Source organism: Cricetulus griseus, assembly GCF_003668045.3.
Source record: "Cricetulus griseus strain 17A/GY chromosome 1 unlocalized genomic scaffold, alternate assembly CriGri-PICRH-1.0 chr1_0, whole genome shotgun sequence".
Classification (NCBI taxonomy): Eukaryota; Metazoa; Chordata; class Mammalia; order Rodentia; family Cricetidae; genus Cricetulus; species Cricetulus griseus.
Genome location: NW_023276806.1, coordinates 231,501,020 through 231,519,985, shown reverse-complemented (window position 1 = coordinate 231,519,985; position 18,966 = coordinate 231,501,020). Strand labels below are relative to the sequence as shown.

The 18,966-nt window shown below is 51.9% G+C and overlaps 3 protein-coding genes across 3 annotated transcripts; 1 reads left to right on the top strand and 2 right to left on the bottom strand.

The window, feature by feature from the left end:
• Positions 1 to 496: 496 nt before the first annotated feature.
• Positions 497 to 3,871, bottom strand: Lsm2 (LSM2 homolog, U6 small nuclear RNA and mRNA degradation associated). The gene is made up of 5 exons (XM_027388840.2): positions 3,711 to 3,871; positions 3,210 to 3,277; positions 1,215 to 1,245; positions 1,063 to 1,122; positions 497 to 967 (listed from the first exon to the last, which is right to left on the bottom strand). Exons 1-5 carry the CDS (start codon positions 3,711 to 3,713, stop codon positions 842 to 844), a joined length of 288 nt encoding a protein of 95 aa, XP_027244641.1. The 5' UTR covers positions 3,714 to 3,871; the 3' UTR covers positions 497 to 841.
• Positions 3,872 to 7,545: 3,674 nt separating this feature from the next.
• On the bottom strand, positions 7,546 to 10,401 carry LOC100760804 (heat shock 70 kDa protein 1-like). The gene has a single exon (XM_027388812.2). The coding sequence runs from the start codon at positions 10,393 to 10,395 to the stop codon at positions 8,470 to 8,472; it is 1,926 nt and encodes a 641-aa protein (XP_027244613.1). The 5' UTR covers positions 10,396 to 10,401; the 3' UTR covers positions 7,546 to 8,469.
• A 4,827-nt stretch (positions 10,402 to 15,228) lies between these two features.
• Positions 15,229 to 17,731, top strand: Hspa1a (heat shock protein family A (Hsp70) member 1A). The gene has a single exon (XM_027388815.2). It carries the CDS (start codon positions 15,584 to 15,586, stop codon positions 17,507 to 17,509), a length of 1,926 nt encoding a protein of 641 aa, XP_027244616.1. The 5' UTR covers positions 15,229 to 15,583; the 3' UTR covers positions 17,510 to 17,731.
• Positions 17,732 to 18,966: the final 1,235 nt, after the last annotated feature.

Genomic DNA, 18,966 nt, shown 5'->3' with positions numbered 1-18,966 from the left:
GGCCACCCCAGCCGGGGTCCTCGGGTCAGGCTGGTCCCAGGCACCGCCTCCTGCAGGGTCTGGGGCGGAAGCTTGGTGCAGCGCGCGCAGCGGGCTCACAGGCTGGTACTTATTTCCGGCAGTCCGCGGGAGACCCGGGATGTCACCCCAGCACCACAGAGAAAGGCAGAGGCACTGCAGTTGCTGCGTGAAGCAAACGGTTGGGCGGCCACCGCTGTTTTTATTACATTTTTTCTGTGTGCACTTGAGCGCATGTGGAAAAACAGTTGTTTCCATCAAGTGGTCCCTGGGACCAACTCAAGTCACAGCTGGCGTCTGGCGCCTTTTACCCGATCTGTGTCATACTGGCCAAGGAATCGCAAGCTTTAAGGCAGAAGTGCACACTGCTGGCAAATGGGTTGGATTCCTGGCGGGAGATGACGACGGGGAGGAACGCAGAGTCTGGGAGTGTAGATCAAACACCTTTCCCACCTCCCTGCCCAAACAAAACCAGAACTCAGTTTGCATCATAAAGTTTATTCCCGATGCGGGACAGATTCTTTTCATTTCCCCCAAATTATCACATGTTGCCCTGGATAGGTCTAGGAAGCTCTCACCATCTCCAGGGAAGGGCGAGAAGAGCAGAGACCAGGAACGTTTCACAGGTCCCAGCTTCCTCCCTTCTCAACAGAGGACAGTTGTTCCGTCTATTATCCCTTTCATCCATTCAATTAAAAAGAAAAAAAAATACATTAACAAAACGAAAACACCTGAAGCACTTGCCGGGGGTGTCCTTGTCCTCAGCTGGACATCACGTTAGGGGTCACCAATGGGAACGGAACGGGAGGAGGGGGAGAGGGCATCACTGTTTCTGCTGAAGGGCTTCCTTCCTGGCTGCATCCTGCAGCAGCTGCGTGTCCACCTCGTCTGCCGGCAGCTGCACGTACCGGACCACCGAGCCCCTGATGAAGCAGTTCTTGACTGACAACTGGAAGCAGATAAGAGTGAAAGCTCCTCCGTTAAGAATCCTCCAGCCACCCAGGGGCTTTAAAGCGTTTCTCTTTCTGGCCAGCCCCAACTCACCATGTGAGGGTACTTCTCAGGGTCCGTGACGCTGATGTCGGTGAGTTTGATATTGAGGTACTGAGAGAGAGGAGCAGCGCCATTAACTCCAGACACTCCACCCCCCTCTCCCACTTCCTTCCCCACAACAGACTGAACCGTTACTGTCTCACCTGGTCCACAGAGTGGAGGGTTCCACAGATGCTGTCAAGGGCAGAGGGAAGAACAGAGTTAATACACCCTGAAATCAGCACGGAGGGAACATCAAAAATAGAACAAGAATGTAGGGGACAAGTCAAGGCCTGAAAGCCAGAGAAAGGAGAGCCAACAGATAGCATTGCGATTCTGAGAGGAACGGGAAAAGCCTCTCAGAATGATCATTTCAGAACCAAGTCTCTCTCCTCACACCAACACATCAATAGCTGCTACTCAACAGTTGCACAACAGGCCTGTATTCTGCTTAATATTTATGTTTCCTTGTTAAGACAGGTTCTCACGCTGTGACCCAGGCTGATCTCAAACTTGTGGCAATCCTCCTGCCCCCACTTCTGAGGTTATGTAACTACAGACAGGAGCCATCGTTTATAGTCAACTTTTTTATGTTTATTTTTCCAAGACAGGATTTCTTTGTGTAGCTCTGGCTGTCCTAAAACTACCTGTGTAGACCAGGCTGGCCACAAACTCACAGAGATTCACCTGCCTCTGCCTCCCAAATGCTGGAATTAAAGGCGTGTTTTTAATATTGATTTTATTATTTGTGACTTGTGTGCATGTAGGCACCTATTGAGGCCAGAAGAGGGCATCAGATCCCCGGAAGTTAAAATTACAGTTAGGCGGCCCAAGCAACAGGTGAACTACATAATGGAGTAGCTGGGAACTGAACTCTAGTTCTCTGGAACACCAGCAAGCTTTTATAACCACTGTGCTATCTCTCCAGCCCTACCTATTTCTAAACACCTTATTTTATACTTATCTACTTTTTAACAATCTTAAACCTGCTGGGTGTTGGTAGCGCACATGCCTTTAATCCCAGCACTCGGGAGGCAGAGGCAGGTGGATCTCTGAGTTTGAGGCCAGCATGGTCTACAAACAGGACAATCAGGACTATTACACAGAGAGACCCTGTCCTAAGAAAAGACGAGAGACTACAGCATGTGTTGAAGTTCTGTTGGCAGAGTGCTTGCTGAGCACTGGGTTCGTCTCCAGCACCACATGAGAGAAACTAATCTTCCAAGAGTGTCCACTAGGAAGTAGACTCTAACAGATGGACTGATGTGACTAAGATGGCCAGAAACACCTCTGCAGTGACACAGCGTTTAATCCAAGTCTTAAACAGCTAAGACTCAGACAGACAGGGAGGCAAAGGATGCAGACACAGCAAGAAGGGGCCGAGTTGGTCTTCTGTTTGCATTTCCTCTAACTAAATGGGCATTATATCATACACTCTATATCTGCTTCCCCTACCAATACTCACTCCTTTGTCAACGGGTTTTATTATGGAAGTACGATCTTTTGAATTTTAATTAACCTCTTACATTTTGAGGGATTAATGCTACCTGAATCATTTATTTGTTAGTTTGTTTTTGGTATTTCGAGACAGGGTTTCTCTGAACCTCTGTAGGCCAGGCTGGCCTCAAAATCAGAGATCTGCCTGTCTCTGCCTCCAGAGTGCTGGGATTAAAGGCCCGAATCAACACTGCCTGGCACATGTTTTTTAGAGACAAAGATACAAACATCTTGGTATATTTTTTTCCAAGAGTACAATAATCATATTTATTAGCATTTTATTATTTATTTAGCATATTTTAAAGAGCACAGTCGAGTCCACCTGGAAATTTTAGTTACTTGTGTAACAAATTCTTTTCTTTTTTCTTTTCCCAAGACAGGGTTTCTCTGGCTGTCCAGGAACTCACTCTGTAGATCAGGCTGCTCTTAATGCTCACAGAGATCAGAGTGCCTCAGCCTCCCGAGTGCTGGGGTTAAAGGAGTAGGCCACTATGCCCAGCAATCTTAAAACCAATCTTTACCCCTAAGGCACAAGCTATTTTTCTTCTGTGTTTGGCCCACCTGCTCTCTCAAATAACTTTGGGAGGGAAGAGCTGGTTCAGGACCCCGGGCACCCAACCTCCCCCCTCGCCTTCCTCAACCTGGCTGCTAGCGGTACCTACCTCAGGTCATTCTTGAGTTCCACGACCACATCCTTGCCCACAAGGGATTTGAAAAAGGAGTAGAAGAGCTATTGGAAAAAGGAGGGGGAAAGCATCTCATGAGAAGAGCAGGGAGGAGGAACCCCGTGCCCAGGATCTTTGTGGCCCCACCGACTGATTCTAGGTCTCGAAAGCGCACGACCAACAACAATCTCTCCACAGATACTCTGCGTCCCGTCCGCCTCCCGCAGGGAATCTGCACATTCTCCCCGGGGAAACGCAGAGCGCATCCCAGCCGCGCCCTCAACCGTCCCGCTCCCGCTGCCCGGGGGAGGTGCAGGGCCAGCGCCGCGCTCCGCGGCTCTCTCCTGGCTCTGCTGGGAGCTCTGCCCAGAAAACCACTTGTCCTAGCAGTGCGGGGCGGTGCGGGAAGGAGGTTGCTAAGTGCAGCCAGAGCGAGCGGCCGGCCCGGTTCGAACGGCCCGCGGCGCCGGCGCCCGCTTTTGACGTCACGGTACCCACCATGGTGCTGGCGCCACGCGCGGCGGCCTGGGCCGCGGCGGGACGGGCCGGGGGCTGCGGGACAGAGGCCGGGCGGGAGCCCGAGCGCGAGCCCGCGCGTGGGGCGCGACAGGATCACGCAGGCGCAGCGGGGAGCCGCGGGGAGCCGCCCGGCCGGGAGAGCGCGCGGCTGAGCCCGGGCTCCAGGGGCGCGGAGGAGGGAAGAGCAGAGAGGACCGCCAAACCGCGAGAGGGGCGGGACTTCCTGCCTCCCACTTCCTCCCGGGCCGCCGCCCCCCCCTGCGCATGCGTGGGCCGTGGCAGCTGCGCGGTGCAGGCGGCTCGCCGCTCCGTCTCCTGAAGGTTTCTGCGCAGCGCCTTCCCTGCATGGCGCGATCTGCTCGTGCCCGCTCTCCTGTTGAGGGTCGTCCCGAAGCTCGAGCGAGCTATGATTTGCATATTCTTTAAAATGGTGCTAAGTGCTGGGCAGGGTTGGTGCCCTCCTGGAATCCTGGAGAGAGCTGAGGCAGGAGGATTCCGGTTTACACGCCTGCTGGAGCTGCCATAGCAAGCCCTGTGTCAAGGGGAGTAAGACAGACATCAACACACACTGGCTATGTCGTGTGCGGTGTCGGGGGCATATAAGGGGAGCCTGAACACAGACCTTTTTATTTTTTTTAAGATTATTATGTATATTTAGTGTTCTGCCTGCAAACCAGAAGAGGGCGCCAGATCTCATTATAAATGGTGTGAGCCACCCTCTGGTTGTGGGACTTGAACCAGTGCTCTTAACCTCTGAGACATCTCTCCAGCCCACAAATCCTGTGAACCTTTCCCTCCCTCCCTCCCTCCCTTCCTCCCTCCCTCTCTCTCCTTCTCTCTTTTGACACAGGGTCTCTCTGTGTAGCTTTGGAGCCTCTCCTGGCACTCGCTCTGTAGACCAGGCTAGTCTCGAACTCACAGAGATCCACCTGCCTCTGCCTCCCGAGTGCTGGTAGTAAAGGCGTGCACCATCAACGCCCGGCCCAAATCCTGATTCTTATCAAAAGTTCCCAGTAAGCTAGTTTCCCTCGGTGTGTCTTATGTGGGATTTGGAGAACCGGGTTGTCTGGGGCTGGAACCCAGGCTAACACACTAAAAGCACACCACCAAGAACAAGAACCCCAGCTCTAGTGTCCATATGTTTTGCCTTTTACACAGGCCTTGTTTGTAAAGAACCAAACAGACTGTAGCTCACAGGTAGAAATCGCATTTTCTTTTTTAACTTTTTTACTTACAATGCTGCTGGCCAATGACTAGGATTTCTTAGTTGCTAGCTCAGTCTTTATTTTCAACCATAACTACTAATCTATATAGTTATAGGGGCTTACTGAGGAGGTCGACCTTAAGCATCCTCTATTCCTGGGATCGCATGGTGACTCCCCTCTTTCCTATATTTCCCAGAATCCTCCTTCTCTTCTAGTCCTGCCTATTTTGATTCCCTATTGGCCAACAGTGCTTTATTTATCAACCAATAAGACAAACATATTCACAGAAGGACCGCCCCCATCATTACACCTGTCATTTCTTTTAACTTTTATGTGTATGGGCATATTTGCCTGCATGTCACCTGTACACTATGTGAGCGATGGTAAGAGGTGGGCTTCAGATCCCTGGGAGTGGGAGTGGCGCTCTGTTGTGAGCCACCTTGTGGGTGCTGGGGGACTAGAATCTGGGTCCTCTGGAAGAGCAACACATGCTCTTAATTGCTGAGCCACCTCTCCAGCCCTGAAATATTTTCTAATAGCTCACCTCCAAATACTGCTTTGGGTGTTCTGGGAACAGCATTAACAGGCTTGAAAACATTCTGGTTGTGAAGGAGTTCAGAAGAGCTGACTGATGAAAATGGAGAATTTAATAAAACACACCACAAAAGCCTCAGCAGGAAACAGATGCCGAGACCCACAGCCACACATTAGGCAGAGCTCTGGGAATCCTTCAGAAGATGGGAGGAAGTATCTTTTTTTGTTTTGTTTTGTTTTTTTATGCAAACTGCACGAGGCTTTATTATAGTTGTTTAACGAGCTAACCCCATGTTAGCTCGGGTGGGAGGAAGGTTCTTAAGACAGAGGGAACAAGGGCACCACAAGAAAACCCACAGAACCAACTAACCTGGGCTCACAGAGGCTCACACACACACTGAGCTCACAACCAAGGAGCCTGCATGGGATTGACCTAGGCCTTCTGCACATGTTATGGTTGTATAGCTTGGTCCTCTTATGGGACTCGGAACAGAGGGAACAGGAGCTGTCTCTGACTCTTTTGCCTGCTTTGGGGACCATTTTACACCTTCTGGGTGACCTTTTCCAGCCTTAATACGAGGGGGTGGTGCCTGGTCTTATTGCAGCTTGATATGTCATGTTTGGTTGACATCATGGAAGACCTGTCCTTTCCAAAAGGGAGACGACAGAAGAGGAGTACTTGGTTGGGGGGGGTGTAGGGAGGAGAAACTGCTGTCATGTGTAATACATGGGGGGGGGAGGCCTCATCAGGCAAGTTCTCAGAGAATGGATGGAGCTGCCAGGGGAAGGAACAGCTTTGTTGTTTTTAGTGGTAATTAAATGGGAAGTTGCTATTTAATTAAATGGTTGTGTCAGGGGAGGGCACTTGTGTGGGAATCATGTCTAATACAGAGGGAAATACTTGCTATTTTGATAATGTTTTGTGTTGTCTTGTCTTGAGGCTGGCTGTAGGTACAAAAATTCTGAGCATCTCGCCTGCTGATTACAGGGTAGAATTCTCTACAGTGCGCCAGGATGCCAAAATAGAGGGTAGCCAGGGTTTCCTGTATGTGTATGGGGGTGGGAGTTGAAGCATGCTTGCTGCCAGGGTCTCCTCTGTTTGTTGGGAGGGGGGCAGGGGAGCTGGAGTGTGCAGGCTGGAGATGGACACTGGGTTTCCTTCAGTCACTTCCACCTTGTTTAAATTTTTTTATTGTAAGGGTGTTTTGTTGCATGTATGTGTGCTTGCCATTTGTGCAGTGCTCCCAGAGACCAGAAGAGAACCTTGGATATTCTGCAGTTGTAGGCAGGTTTTAACCACCATACAGGTGCTGGGAATCAAACCCTGGTCCTCTGGAAGAGCAATGCATGTTCTTTTTTCAGATTTTTTTTATTAGAAAGAAAATTATTTAACAAGTCAATCCCAATCCCAGGTCCCCTTCCTCCCTGCCTCCCCCTTTTTTTTTTATATTTTAAGATTTTATTTATTGTGTATACAATGTTGTGCCTGCATGTATGCCTGCAGGCCTGCAGAGGGCACCAGATCTCATTATAGATGGTTGTGAGCCACCATGTGGTTGCTGGGAATTGAACTCAGGACCTCTGGAAGAGCAGTCAGTGCTCTTAACCTCTGAGCCATCTCTCCAGCCCCCAAATTCTTTTTTTGTTGTTTGTTTCTCTTGTTTTGTTTTCAGACAGGCTTTCTCTGTATTGTTTTGGAGGCTGTCCTGGAACTAGCTCTTGTAGACCAGGCCTCGAACTCAGAGATCCCCCTGCCTCTGCCTCTGCCTCCCAAGTGCTGGGATTAAAGGCGTGCGAAAGGCGTGCGCCACCAATGCCCGGCAATGTATGTTCTTAATCACTAAGCCATCTCTCCAGCCCTATCTTGTTTTTCTGAGATAGGCTTTGTCATAGACCCTGCAGCTGACAGACCTGTCTGCAAAGATCCTTCCCACTTTGCGTCCCCAGCACTGATCACTTTGCTCAGATCTGGATCCATCGGGATATCAAGCCAGACTTGTTACCAAGTTCTACAGAATCTGAATTTGAACCTAAGTCAGCTTATCATTGATTAGAAGCAGTAACCACATTGATTAGAAGAAGTAACCACATTTATTAGAAGTAACCACAGTCACCAACTGATTTATATGGGCCCAGGGTGCCAGAAAATTAGGGATTTTTTTTTCTTGGCAGGTGTAATGTTCTGTAATTCCAGTCATAATGCAGCATGAACAGTTCAAAGCACACCTAGACTACATAAGACCCAGTCTCCAAACAAAAACAAAAAAGGCAAAATAGTTTTGTTGGAAAGGCTGAACTTAAAGCCCAAGTCCTTTGCCCTTAGCAGGTTAATCATTCACAACAAACTCCTAAACAAAATTCATGTCCTATGTGAGATCCCCTTTCTTACATTTTGGGGAACATCGACAGTTTAAAGATATCAGGGAACAAGCTGGCTGAGATACGAGCAGGTCACTGTTGGATGCTGAGTATCTGAAGCAAACCTGGGCTACAAGAAACCCTGCCTCCAACGAACAACAAAAAACAAAAAAAGCTGGGCATGGTGGAGCATGCCTGTAATCTCAGAACTCGGGTGGCAGAGACAGGAGAATTGCTCCAAGTAAAAGGCCAAGTTGGCCTACATAGTGTTGACGAATCTAGACATACGCTGTAGGGCCATGACTCAGTAAATAGATACCAGAAGTGTTTCCTTTGGGAAAAAATTTACTGAGAGACAAACAACCATCCACACAGGAGGAGGAGAGGGTGGGGCGTGGCTAATAAATAGCAGACATCCAAATTCTTCAAATGGTTCAGAGGGGCCTTGTTTCCTAAAGGTCCATTTCAGGATCATAGCGCGAGGGTGGGGGCATGAAAAGGTAGAATGGAGACTTCTCCATCAGAATCCCAAAGGATGGTGACTTAGGCTCGTGTCCAGTCAGCTCAAGAGTCATAGCGATGTTTGAAGATGAATAAAATTCACCTAGAAGCACCCTAGCACCCTGTAGGTCCAGAAAATGCTAATCTACTTCCTCGATGGTGGGGCCTGTGGCAGCCCTGCTGGGCGTGTACCCCGGTGCGCAGGTGGGCCCTGTGCACCCTCCCTGGTAGAGTTTGGTGATGACCGGGTTACACATGTTCTCCAACTCTTTTCTCTTATGGTCGAACTCGTCTTTCTCAGCCAGTTGGTTGGCCTCCAGCCAGGAAAGGACCTCGTTACACTTGTCCAGTATCTTCTTTTTGTCGGACTCGCTGATCTTGTCCTTCAGACCCTCGTCACTCACGGCGCTCTTCATGTTAAACGCGTAGGACTCTAAGGCATTTTTGGCCGCGATTTTCTCCCTCTGGCCCTCGTCCTCGGCTTTGTACTTCTCGGCCTCCTGCACCATGCGCTCGATCTCCTCCTTGCTCAGCCGGCCCTTGTCGTTGGTGATGGTGATCTTGTTGGCCTTGCCGGTGCTCTTGTCCATGGCTGTGACATTGAGAATTCCATTGGCATCGATGTCGAAGGTCACCTCGATCTGGGGCACGCCCCTAGGTGCAGGCGGTATTCCAGTCAGGTCAAAGCGGCCCAGCAGGTTGTTGTCGCGCGTCATGGCCCGCTCGCCCTCGTACACCTGGATCAGCACGCCGGGCTGGTTGTCCGAGTAGGTGGTGAAGATCTGCGTCTGCTTGGTGGGAATGGTGGAGTTGCGCTTGATGAGAACAGTCATCACGCCGCCCGCCGTCTCCAGTCCTAGAGACAGGGGAGCCACGTCCAACAAAAGCAAATCTTGTACCTTTTCAGACTTGTCACCCATTAAAATAGCCGCCTGCACCGCCGCCCCGTAGGCCACCGCCTCGTCCGGGTTGATGCTCTTGTTGAGGTCCCGTCCGTTAAAGTAGTCCTGCAGCAGCTTCTGCACCTTGGGGATGCGCGTGGAGCCGCCCACCAGGACAATGTCATGGATTTTAGCCTTGTCCATCTTGGCGTCCCGAAGGGACTTCTCCACGGGCTCCAGGGTGCCTCTGAATAGGTCTGCACACAGCTCCTCGAACCGCGCCCGCGTGATGGACGTGTAGAAGTCGATGCCCTCGAACAGGGAGTCGATCTCCAGGTTGGCCTGGGTGCTGGACGACAGGGTCCTCTTGGCGCGCTCGCAGGCCGTGCGCAGCCGCCGCACCGCGCGCTTGTTCTGGCTGATGTCCTTCTTGTGCTTCCTCTTGAACTCCTCCACGAAGTGGCTCACCAGCCGGTTGTCGAAGTCCTCGCCGCCCAGGTGGGTGTCCCCCGCCGTGGCCTTCACCTCGAAGATGCCGTCGTCGATCGTCAGGATGGACACGTCGAACGTGCCGCCCCCCAGGTCGAAGATGAGCACGTGCCTCTCCCCATGACTTCCTTTATCCAACCCGTAGGCGATGGCGGCCGCCGTGGGCTCGTTGATAATTCTGAGCACGTTGAGTCCGGCGATGACACCCGCGTCCTTGGTGGCCTGGCGCTGCGAGTCATTGAAATAGGCGGGCACCGTGATCACCGCGTTGGTGACATTGTGACCCAGAAAAGCCTCTGCAGTCTCCTTCATCTTCGTCAGCACCATGGACGAGATCTCCTCGGGGTAGAAGGCTTTCTTCTCTCCTTTGTAGGACACCAGCACCTTGGGCTTGCCCGCTTCGTTGATCACTTGAAATGGCCAAAGCTTCATGTCCGACTGTACAACAGGATCATTAAACTTCCTGCCAATTAGACGTTTGGCATCAAAAACAGTGTTCTGGGGGTTCATGGCCACCTGGTTCTTGGCGGCGTCTCCGATCAGCCGCTCGGTGTCGGTGAAGGCCACGTAGCTGGGGGTCGTGCGGTTGCCCTGGTCGTTGGCGATGATCTCCACCTTGCCGTGCTGGAACACGCCCACGCACGAGTAGGTGGTGCCTAGGTCGATGCCTATGGCCATTCCTTTATTAGCAGCCATGGTTTTCCGGGTCCTGTGGAGAAATGAGACTTTATAATCACACTTTGGGGAATTGATTTATTTTTAAATAAAATTTTGTTGGTAAGTTAGTAAGTCTTTCAAGATTTATTATTTTTAAATGTGTGCATGTCATCTGTGTGGGCATGTGCATGTCTGTTTTTAAATGTGTGCATGTCTGTGTGGGCATATGAGCTTGCTTGCAGGTACCTGTGGAGGTCAGAAGTATGGGATGCCCTTGGAGTCAGAGGGTGCTGGGCACTGGATTCAGGTCTTCTAATAGGACAGGCGTGTTCTTAATGGCTGAGCCCTCCGTAGCCCTTGGTCAGTTTTTTTTTTAATTTTTAAATATTATTTCGTGGGGCTGGAGAGATGGCTTGGCAGTTAAGAGCACTGGCTGCTCTTTAGAAGGACCCAGGTTCAGTTCCCAGCAACCACAGATAACTCAACTGTCTAACTCCAGAGGAGCCAACACACTTACACAGACCTGCATGCAGGCAAAACACCAATGCACATAAAATTTAAGAATCATTTTTATTTTGTAAAGGAAAATTTTGTCTTAGTGTATGTATGTCCCTGAGGTCAGGAGAAGACATCAGATTCCCTGAGACTGGAGTTACAGATAGTTTTAAACCACCATGTGGGTGCTGGATATTGAACCTGGGGTCTTCAGCAAGAGCAGTAAGAACTGGGCCTGAGAGGTGGTTCAGAGGTTAAAAGCACTGACTGCTCTTCCAGAGGTCCTGAGTTCAATTCCCAGCAACCACATGGTGGCTCACAACCATCTGTAATGAGATCTGGTGCCCTCTTCTGGCCTGCATGTATCCCTGCAGGCCAGGGATACATGCATTGTATACAACATTGTATACACAATAAGTTTTTTTAAAAAAAAAAACTGTATCACTATATAGATAATAAGTAAAAAAAGCATTAAGTGCTCTTAGCTGCTGAACCAGCTCTCCAGCTCCATCAATCAGTCTTAAAACCACAAACATGAAGATAAACACACCTCAGGCTTTTTCACAGAAAGAAGTCTTACACAGAGAGCTTGTAAATGTTGATTTGTGTTTGTTGTGGGGTATGCGTGAACATGTGGATTTAAGGTGTCAACCCTGGTTGTCATTCATCTGCTAGGCACCTTGTTGAAACAGCAGCTCTCTCCCTGGTTGTGCTGGCTATCAGGCAAGCCCTGTGAACCATCTCCCTTGTGCTGTGATCACAGGTGCACACCATTGTGCTAGCTTTGCTATTCTGTCCTGTGGGTCCTGGGGATCAAACTTAGGTCTCATGGTTACACGCCAAACACTTTATCCACTGAGCCATCTTCCTAGCCTCTCAGTAGGTTGTTTTGGGTTGCTATTTAATTCTTGTAAGGCAGTGTCTGACTCTGTAGCCCAGGTTGGCCTGGAACTCACCATGTATCCCAGGCTAGCTCATGGCAGCTGTTCTCCTCCCTCAGCTTTCCAAATGCTTGGGTTACAGGCATGAGCCACTACAGCAGGCTGGTTTTCTTTACATCTGTTATCTGGGCTGTCTCAGACATCCTACAATTCTGTGTTTTCCCCTCTCATAAGAAATAGGAAATGGTGCCGGGCCTTGGTGGCACATGCCTTTAATCCCAGCACTCAGGAAACAGAGGCAGGCAGATCTCTGTGACTTCAAGGCCAGCCTGGTCTACTGAGGGAGTTCCAGGACCACCAGGGCTACACAGAGAGACCCTGTCTTGGGGAAAAAATGAAAATAAATAGGAAACCAATAGAGAAAGGTGCTCGGTCTCAACTTTAAAGGTGTCTGGTGCTAACAGTTTATACATTTGAGTTTGCCACTCTGAAACACATTAAATAAACATTGTCAAAATGCCTACTCTTCTTAGCTTTCACTGTCTTTATTCTTTGAAATTATATTTGGGATTGGTTCTCTGTTTTGTCTCTTAGCATACTAGGGGTGCAAAGGATTGGGGATTCTAAGGCACCAGGGCCTTGTGGATTTTTTTTTTTTTTTTTTTTTTTTTGGTTTTTCAAGATAGGGTTTCTCTGTGGCTTTGGAGGCTGTCCTGGAACTAGCTCTTGTAGACCAGGCTGGTCTTGAACTCACAAAGATCCACCTGCCTCTGCCTCCCGAGTGCTGGGATTAAAGGCATGCGCCACCACCGCCTGGCTGACCTTACAGATTCTAAGCAAGGGGTATATGGCTGAGCTACACCCCAGGGTGCTTATATTTTCACTGTACTTTTGTCTCAGAGCACAGATCCTAAGACTCTGGGGCAGCCCCCAAGGCTCCCATTTGTGTGTTTCAGGATCACCAATGGCTTCTGCAGTGTTTCATGTCTACCAGATGTCATTCAGCAGGACAGGCTGATCAGACGTCAACACAATGCAGGAGGCAGCATACTCGGGCCACTTCCCACTGGCAAACTGGCTCCGTTTAGTCTGAACCTTGCCCCAATGGGCTTGATTAAAGTCTTTAAGTCAATAATGAACCTTTGCCTACATTCATTTTGAAATACTCATTATAACAGGAATTCTTTTCAAAATGGGCCTCCTTGTGTTTTCTATGCTGGGTGGTTGCCTGCAGCCCCTCTCCTTGGCCCCCAAAGAGTGGGGATTACACTAACCATTGCTATGTCTCCTCTTACCCTCTACTATTAGAATTGCACAGCGTTTGTCCGTTTATGGCCTCATCTCACTCAGCATAATGTCCTTAACCCTCATCCACCAGCTTGCATATCTGGGCCCTTCTGAGACTGAACAATGTACATTTTATGTGTCTTCCAACCTTCCCTCACACAATCGTCTCCCACGGGTACGGGTTTGTTTCCACTTCAATATTACAAATAATGTTGCTGTTAGCACAGGTTCACATACATGCCAGGCCTGGCTTTCACGGTGATGATAGACACCAGTGCTCGAAGCCACTCCGAGGGTGGAAGGAAGGTGGATCTATGCTCTCCATTCCTCCCGGGCCTAAGTCAATGCTAGCGTTCCTATGACAGTGGTATGTTTTACTGTGCCTGTCTACCTGTGCCCTAAGATTTTGTTCTGAAACTACTTAAAAGAAATATTAGGGGCCAAATATAGGACAGTTAAGAATGCTTCCTGTCGGGTGTTGTTGGCGAACACCTTTAATCCCAGCACTGTGGAAGCAGAGACAGGCGATCTCTGTCAGTTTGAGGCCAGCCTAGTCTCCAGAGCGAGTGCCAGGACAGGCTCCAAAGCAATACAGAGAAACCCTGTCTCAAAAAAAAAAAAAAAAGAAAAAAAAGAAAGAAAGAAAAAAGAAAAAAGAAAAAAGAAAAGAAAAGAAAAGAAAAAAGAATGCTTCCTGTTTTCTCACACATAACACACACAAACACACCGACAAACCGTTTCTTAAAAAAGACAGGCACTGGGTCTCCATTCAGAAGTGCCTTCCTGAGCAACCTATGTGGAGTAATTTAGCTGACTCTGAAGAGGTCAGTTATGACCTCTGTCCCAACAGTGGTCTCACTACTTAGCTCAGGCAATGTCCCTGCCTCCATTCCTAAATGTTGAAGTTAGAGGCTTGGGCCACCACGTGGCCTCAATCTTTCTGAGAAACAGGGCACAACAGGAAGATTTTCTATATATTTTTAAAACAAAAATCCCACCCCCGCCGGCGTTGGTGGCACACGTCTTTAATCCCAGCACTCAGGAGGCAGAGGCAGGAGGATCTCTGTGAGTTCGAAGCCAGTCTACAGAGCGAGTTCCAGGACAGCCTCCAAAGAAATACAGAGAAACCCTGTCTCGAAAAAACAAAAACAACAACAACAACAAAAACAACTACCCATCCCCGTAGCCATTCCGTCTCAACGTCTTCAATGCTGGGGTCGCAGGCAGGCACCTCGACACCCAGTTTCTATCCTTCTCTTGATTATACCTCCTGTCTTTTGGTGCCAGTATCACATTCAAACCCGTCTTAAGCGGTGTCCTCCCGATTCTGAGCCCAGGCTGATTCCAGCTGGCCCTGTCCCTCAAGAGACACTCTTTTCCTGGTTGCCAAACCACACCCCCAGACTAGGGTCTGTGTGGGGAGGGCCACCCTAGTAATCCCAGCACTCAACACTGAGGCGAGGACGGCGGGTTCCAACAGACCTAGTCTGTAAACTCCTCAAACCTAAGAAATGTCTTGGCCCTGCTTCAAACAAGGGTCAACGGGGACGCACAACCTTCATTTTGTCCTATTCCTACCAGAGCCTTCTCGGCTCACCTGGACTCTCTTCGCCTTCGATCCAGTTTGGAAAACTTGAGGTCGATGAGCCCCTACGAGTGGGGAGCTCCAGAAACATCCAAACTGAGCAGCCGGGGTCCCCCCACCCCCCACCCCGACCCTCCCGGCAACTTTGAGCCTGTTCTGGGACAGAGCCTCTGATTCCTAAATTGGTCCATGAGGTCAGAGTCAGCACGGCCATTGTAACGCGACTGGAGGGGACGACGTCACCAGACACGCCCCTAGGTCTCTCCCTGGGTCACCCAAGCAGAGGAGGGGAAATTACAGCCCACAGAGCGACCCCCAAAATCAGAACGGTGCCAGTCTGCTCACAACGAACTGTCCACAACCCCAGATCTCAGCCAACTGGCCACAACCCCAGATCTCAGCCAACTGGCCACAACCCCAGATCACAACCAAATGTCCACAAAACAGAGCCAAAGGTGACCTTTCCAGTCAATTCCACCCAGGCGGCTGTAATGAGTCACCATGGCAACAGTGACAACATCACGTCCGGCCTCTCCCCCTATCCCCCAGGAATCCGGCGTCTCCAGCGAACCCCAGAAGTGTCTGGAGAGTTCTGGACAGGGGCGGCCCCCTCCGCACCGATTACTCAAAGGAGGCGGGGAAGCTCCACCAGACGCGAAACTGCTGGAAGATTCCGGTCCCCGCCGCCGCCTCCGGCTCGCGGATTGGCCCAGGGGCGAGCGGGCGGGGCCCGAGGGCGCCCCATAAAGGCGCAGGGCGGCGCGCAGGACACCAGACGCACCCTGAGCTTCCCACAGGGATCTCTCGCTCCCCCCGGAGCCCGAGCCGACAGCGACGAGCAGCGAGAGCAGCCGAGCCGCGCGTTCCTGACCCTCAGCCGGGAGCAGCCGCCTTCCCCAGAGCTTCCCCGCGGCGGAGCGCAGCCTTGCAGGAGCCGAGCGCCGAACCCCGGCGGCGGAGAGCGAGCAGCGGCGGCGCCATGGCCAAGAGCACGGCGATCGGCATCGACCTGGGCACCACCTACTCGTGCGTGGGCGTGTTCCAGCACGGCAAGGTGGAGATCATCGCCAACGACCAGGGCAACCGCACGACCCCCAGCTACGTGGCCTTCACCGACACCGAGCGGCTGATCGGAGACGCCGCCAAGAACCAGGTGGCGCTGAACCCGCAGAACACCGTGTTCGACGCGAAGCGGCTGATCGGCCGCAAGTTCGGCGACGCGGTGGTGCAGGCGGACATGAAGCACTGGCCCTTCCAGGTGGTGAACGACGGCGACAAGCCCAAGGTGCAGGTGAGCTACAAGGGCGAGACGCGGGCCTTCTACCCCGAGGAGATCTCGTCCATGGTGCTGACGAAGATGAAGGAGGTCGCCGAGGCGTACCTGGGCCACCCGGTGACCAACGCGGTGATCACGGTGCCCGCCTACTTCAACGACTCGCAGCGGCAGGCCACCAAGGACGCGGGCGTGATCGCGGGTCTGAACGTGCTGCGGATCATCAACGAGCCCACGGCGGCCGCCATCGCCTACGGGCTGGACCGCTCGGGCAAGGGCGAGCGCAACGTGCTCATCTTCGACCTGGGGGGCGGCACGTTCGACGTGTCCATCCTGACGATCGACGACGGCATCTTCGAGGTGAAGGCCACGGCGGGGGACACCCACCTGGGCGGCGAGGACTTCGACAACCGGCTGGTGAGCCACTTCGTGGAGGAGTTCAAGAGGAAGCACAAGAAGGACATCAGCCAGAACAAGCGCGCGGTGCGGCGGCTGCGCACGGCCTGCGAGCGCGCCAAGAGGACCCTGTCGTCCAGCACCCAGGCCAGCCTGGAGATCGACTCCCTGTTCGAGGGCATCGACTTCTACACGTCCATCACGCGGGCGCGGTTCGAGGAGCTGTGCTCGGACCTGTTCCGCGGCACGCTGGAGCCCGTGGAGAAGGCGCTGCGCGACGCCAAGCTGGACAAGGCGCAGATCCACGACCTGGTGCTGGTGGGCGGCTCCACGCGCATCCCCAAGGTGCAGAAGCTGCTGCAGGACTTCTTCAACGGGCGCGACCTCAACAAGAGCATCAACCCGGACGAGGCGGTGGCCTACGGGGCGGCGGTGCAGGCGGCCATCCTGATGGGGGACAAGTCTGAGAACGTGCAGGACCTGCTGCTGCTGGACGTGGCGCCGCTGTCGCTGGGTCTGGAGACGGCGGGCGGCGTGATGACGGCGCTCATCAAGCGCAACTCCACCATCCCCACCAAGCAGACGCAGACCTTCACCACCTACTCGGACAACCAGCCCGGCGTGCTGATCCAGGTGTACGAGGGCGAGCGGGCCATGACGCGCGACAACAACCTGCTGGGCCGCTTCGAGCTCAGCGGCATCCCGCCGGCGCCCAGGGGCGTGCCCCAGATCGAGGTGACCTTCGACATCGATGCCAACGGCATCCTGAACGTCACGGCCACCGACAAGAGCACCGGCAAGGCCAACAAGATCACCATCACCAACGACAAGGGCCGGCTGAGCAAGGAGGAGATCGAGCGCATGGTGCAGGAGGCCGAGAGGTACAAGGCCGAGGACGAGGTGCAGCGCGAGAGGGTGGCGGCCAAGAACGCGCTCGAGTCCTACGCCTTCAACATGAAGAGCGCCGTGGAGGACGAGGGCCTCAAGGGCAAGATCAGCGAGGCCGACAGGAAGAAGGTGCTGGACGGGTGTCAGGAGGTCATCTCCTGGCTGGACGCCAACACGCTGGCCGACAAGGAGGAGTTCGTGCACAAGCGGCAGGAGCTGGAGAGGGTGTGCGGCCCCATCGTCAGCGGGCTCTACCAGGGTGCGGGTGCTCCCGGGGCGGGCGGCTTCGGGGCCCAGGCGCCCAAGGGAGGCTCCGGGTCGGGGCCCACCATCGAGGAGGTGGATTAGAGCGAGAGGCCCTGCTTGCTCTCCCGGTGTCCCCTCGGACACAGACTGGTGGCACTTGAGGACTGCCTTTGCACTGGTTGCCGTCAGGGTTAGTTAGCCCTTCACCCCTGAGGTCATGCTGCCCTTAAGTCCTAGCCTTAGGGGAACCTTTTATTTACTTTATGGAATAACTCGTGTTCTTTATATTTCCTGTAAGTTAGGCTCTGAAACACTGCCACACTGTATGATGTGTTTTGCCGGACTACAAAGTTGGAAATTGTCTTCATAACTTCATAACTTGTTTATCTGATTATGGCTTGCAATAAGAGAAAGCCAAAGTATCTGTCTTTGTTATTGTTGCCATCAGGGCTAACACCTCATTCTCTTTGGGTTCGAGGCCAGCCTGGTCTATATAGTGAATTCCAAGACAGCCAGGGCTATGTAGAGGGACTTTTTCTTGAAATACAAAATAGAAAAATATGTTAAGAAACATCAGTAGATTTTTAGGGTCCTTTTGTCCTGGACTCTGCCCTTGGCCACACTATGAGGTACCCTGAGGTTGATGCCTTCTGTAGGCTAAAGTTTGTTCTATGAAAGGTTGAGGCTCTGACTGCTTCTCCCGGTGTTTATACTTTTGTGTCTGCAGTTTTGTTGTTGAACCGTTGAGCTGGTTTTTCCAGCGGGTAAATGTGGAGGTGAATTTACACTGCCATCCTTGTTCACTTTATTTTTTACATATTTACACTGGACTCAGGTCAACTTTTACTGGTTATTTGAAAATAAACTGAAAATAACTTGCCATGCCTGTGTGCCTGCCGTGTTTTGGTGTCAGAGGGGCTGCTGCTTCTGCTGTCCTCTCACAGAAGAGTGGAGGCAGAGGGGACATCTCATTGTGATCCATTTGTGTGTCCTTGAAACGAGTCAGCTGGGACTAAGGCATAGCTCAGTGCACCAGTCCTGGGATAAATTCTTGTGGAGGTGGGGGAAGAGTTGTCCAAAAAAGCCCTGGTGTTTGAGGCTGGGGGGCTGGGTATCCGGGGGAGAAGTCAGTGACCTGGGCTGCTGAGGATGCAGGCCATGTAAGACTTGAGAAGAGGCCATGTGGAGGTCATTTAGTTCACACAATTCCATAGCAAAAGAGGGAGGTGACATAAAATAGTGAAAGGTCGAGGATGGTGTGCTTTAAAAAGTAAGAATGGACACAGCAGGTTGAGGACAGACAGACAAGAAGCCCTGGTTCTCATCTTTCACTTAATGATTTTTTCTGCATTTATGTACCGGTCAGAGGATCACTGTGAGGGGCATTCACACACACACACACACACACACACACACACACACACACACACACGCACGCATGCGCACACACACACACACGGGTCAGAGGACCACTGTGAGGGGCATTCACACACACACACACACAGACACACACACGCGCACACACACACACACACACACACGGGTCAGAGGACCACTGT

Excerpts from the sequence above, each read along its gene's own strand:
- Lsm2 (XM_027388840.2), bottom strand. Across the intron at positions 1,123-1,214 it reads CCCTCCACTCTGTGGACCAG|TACCTCAATATCAAACTCAC; the intron begins GTGAGACAGTAA and ends CCTCTCTCTCAG. Across the intron at positions 968-1,062 it reads CTGAGAAGTACCCTCACATG|TTGTCAGTCAAGAACTGCTT; the intron begins GTGAGTTGGGGC and ends ATCTGCTTCCAG.
- LOC100760804 (XM_027388812.2), bottom strand. The coding sequence starts at position 10,395 with ATGGCTGCTAATAAAGGAATGGCCATAGGCATCGACCTAGGCACCACC.
- Hspa1a (XM_027388815.2), top strand. The coding sequence starts at position 15,584 with ATGGCCAAGAGCACGGCGATCGGCATCGACCTGGGCACCACCTACTCG.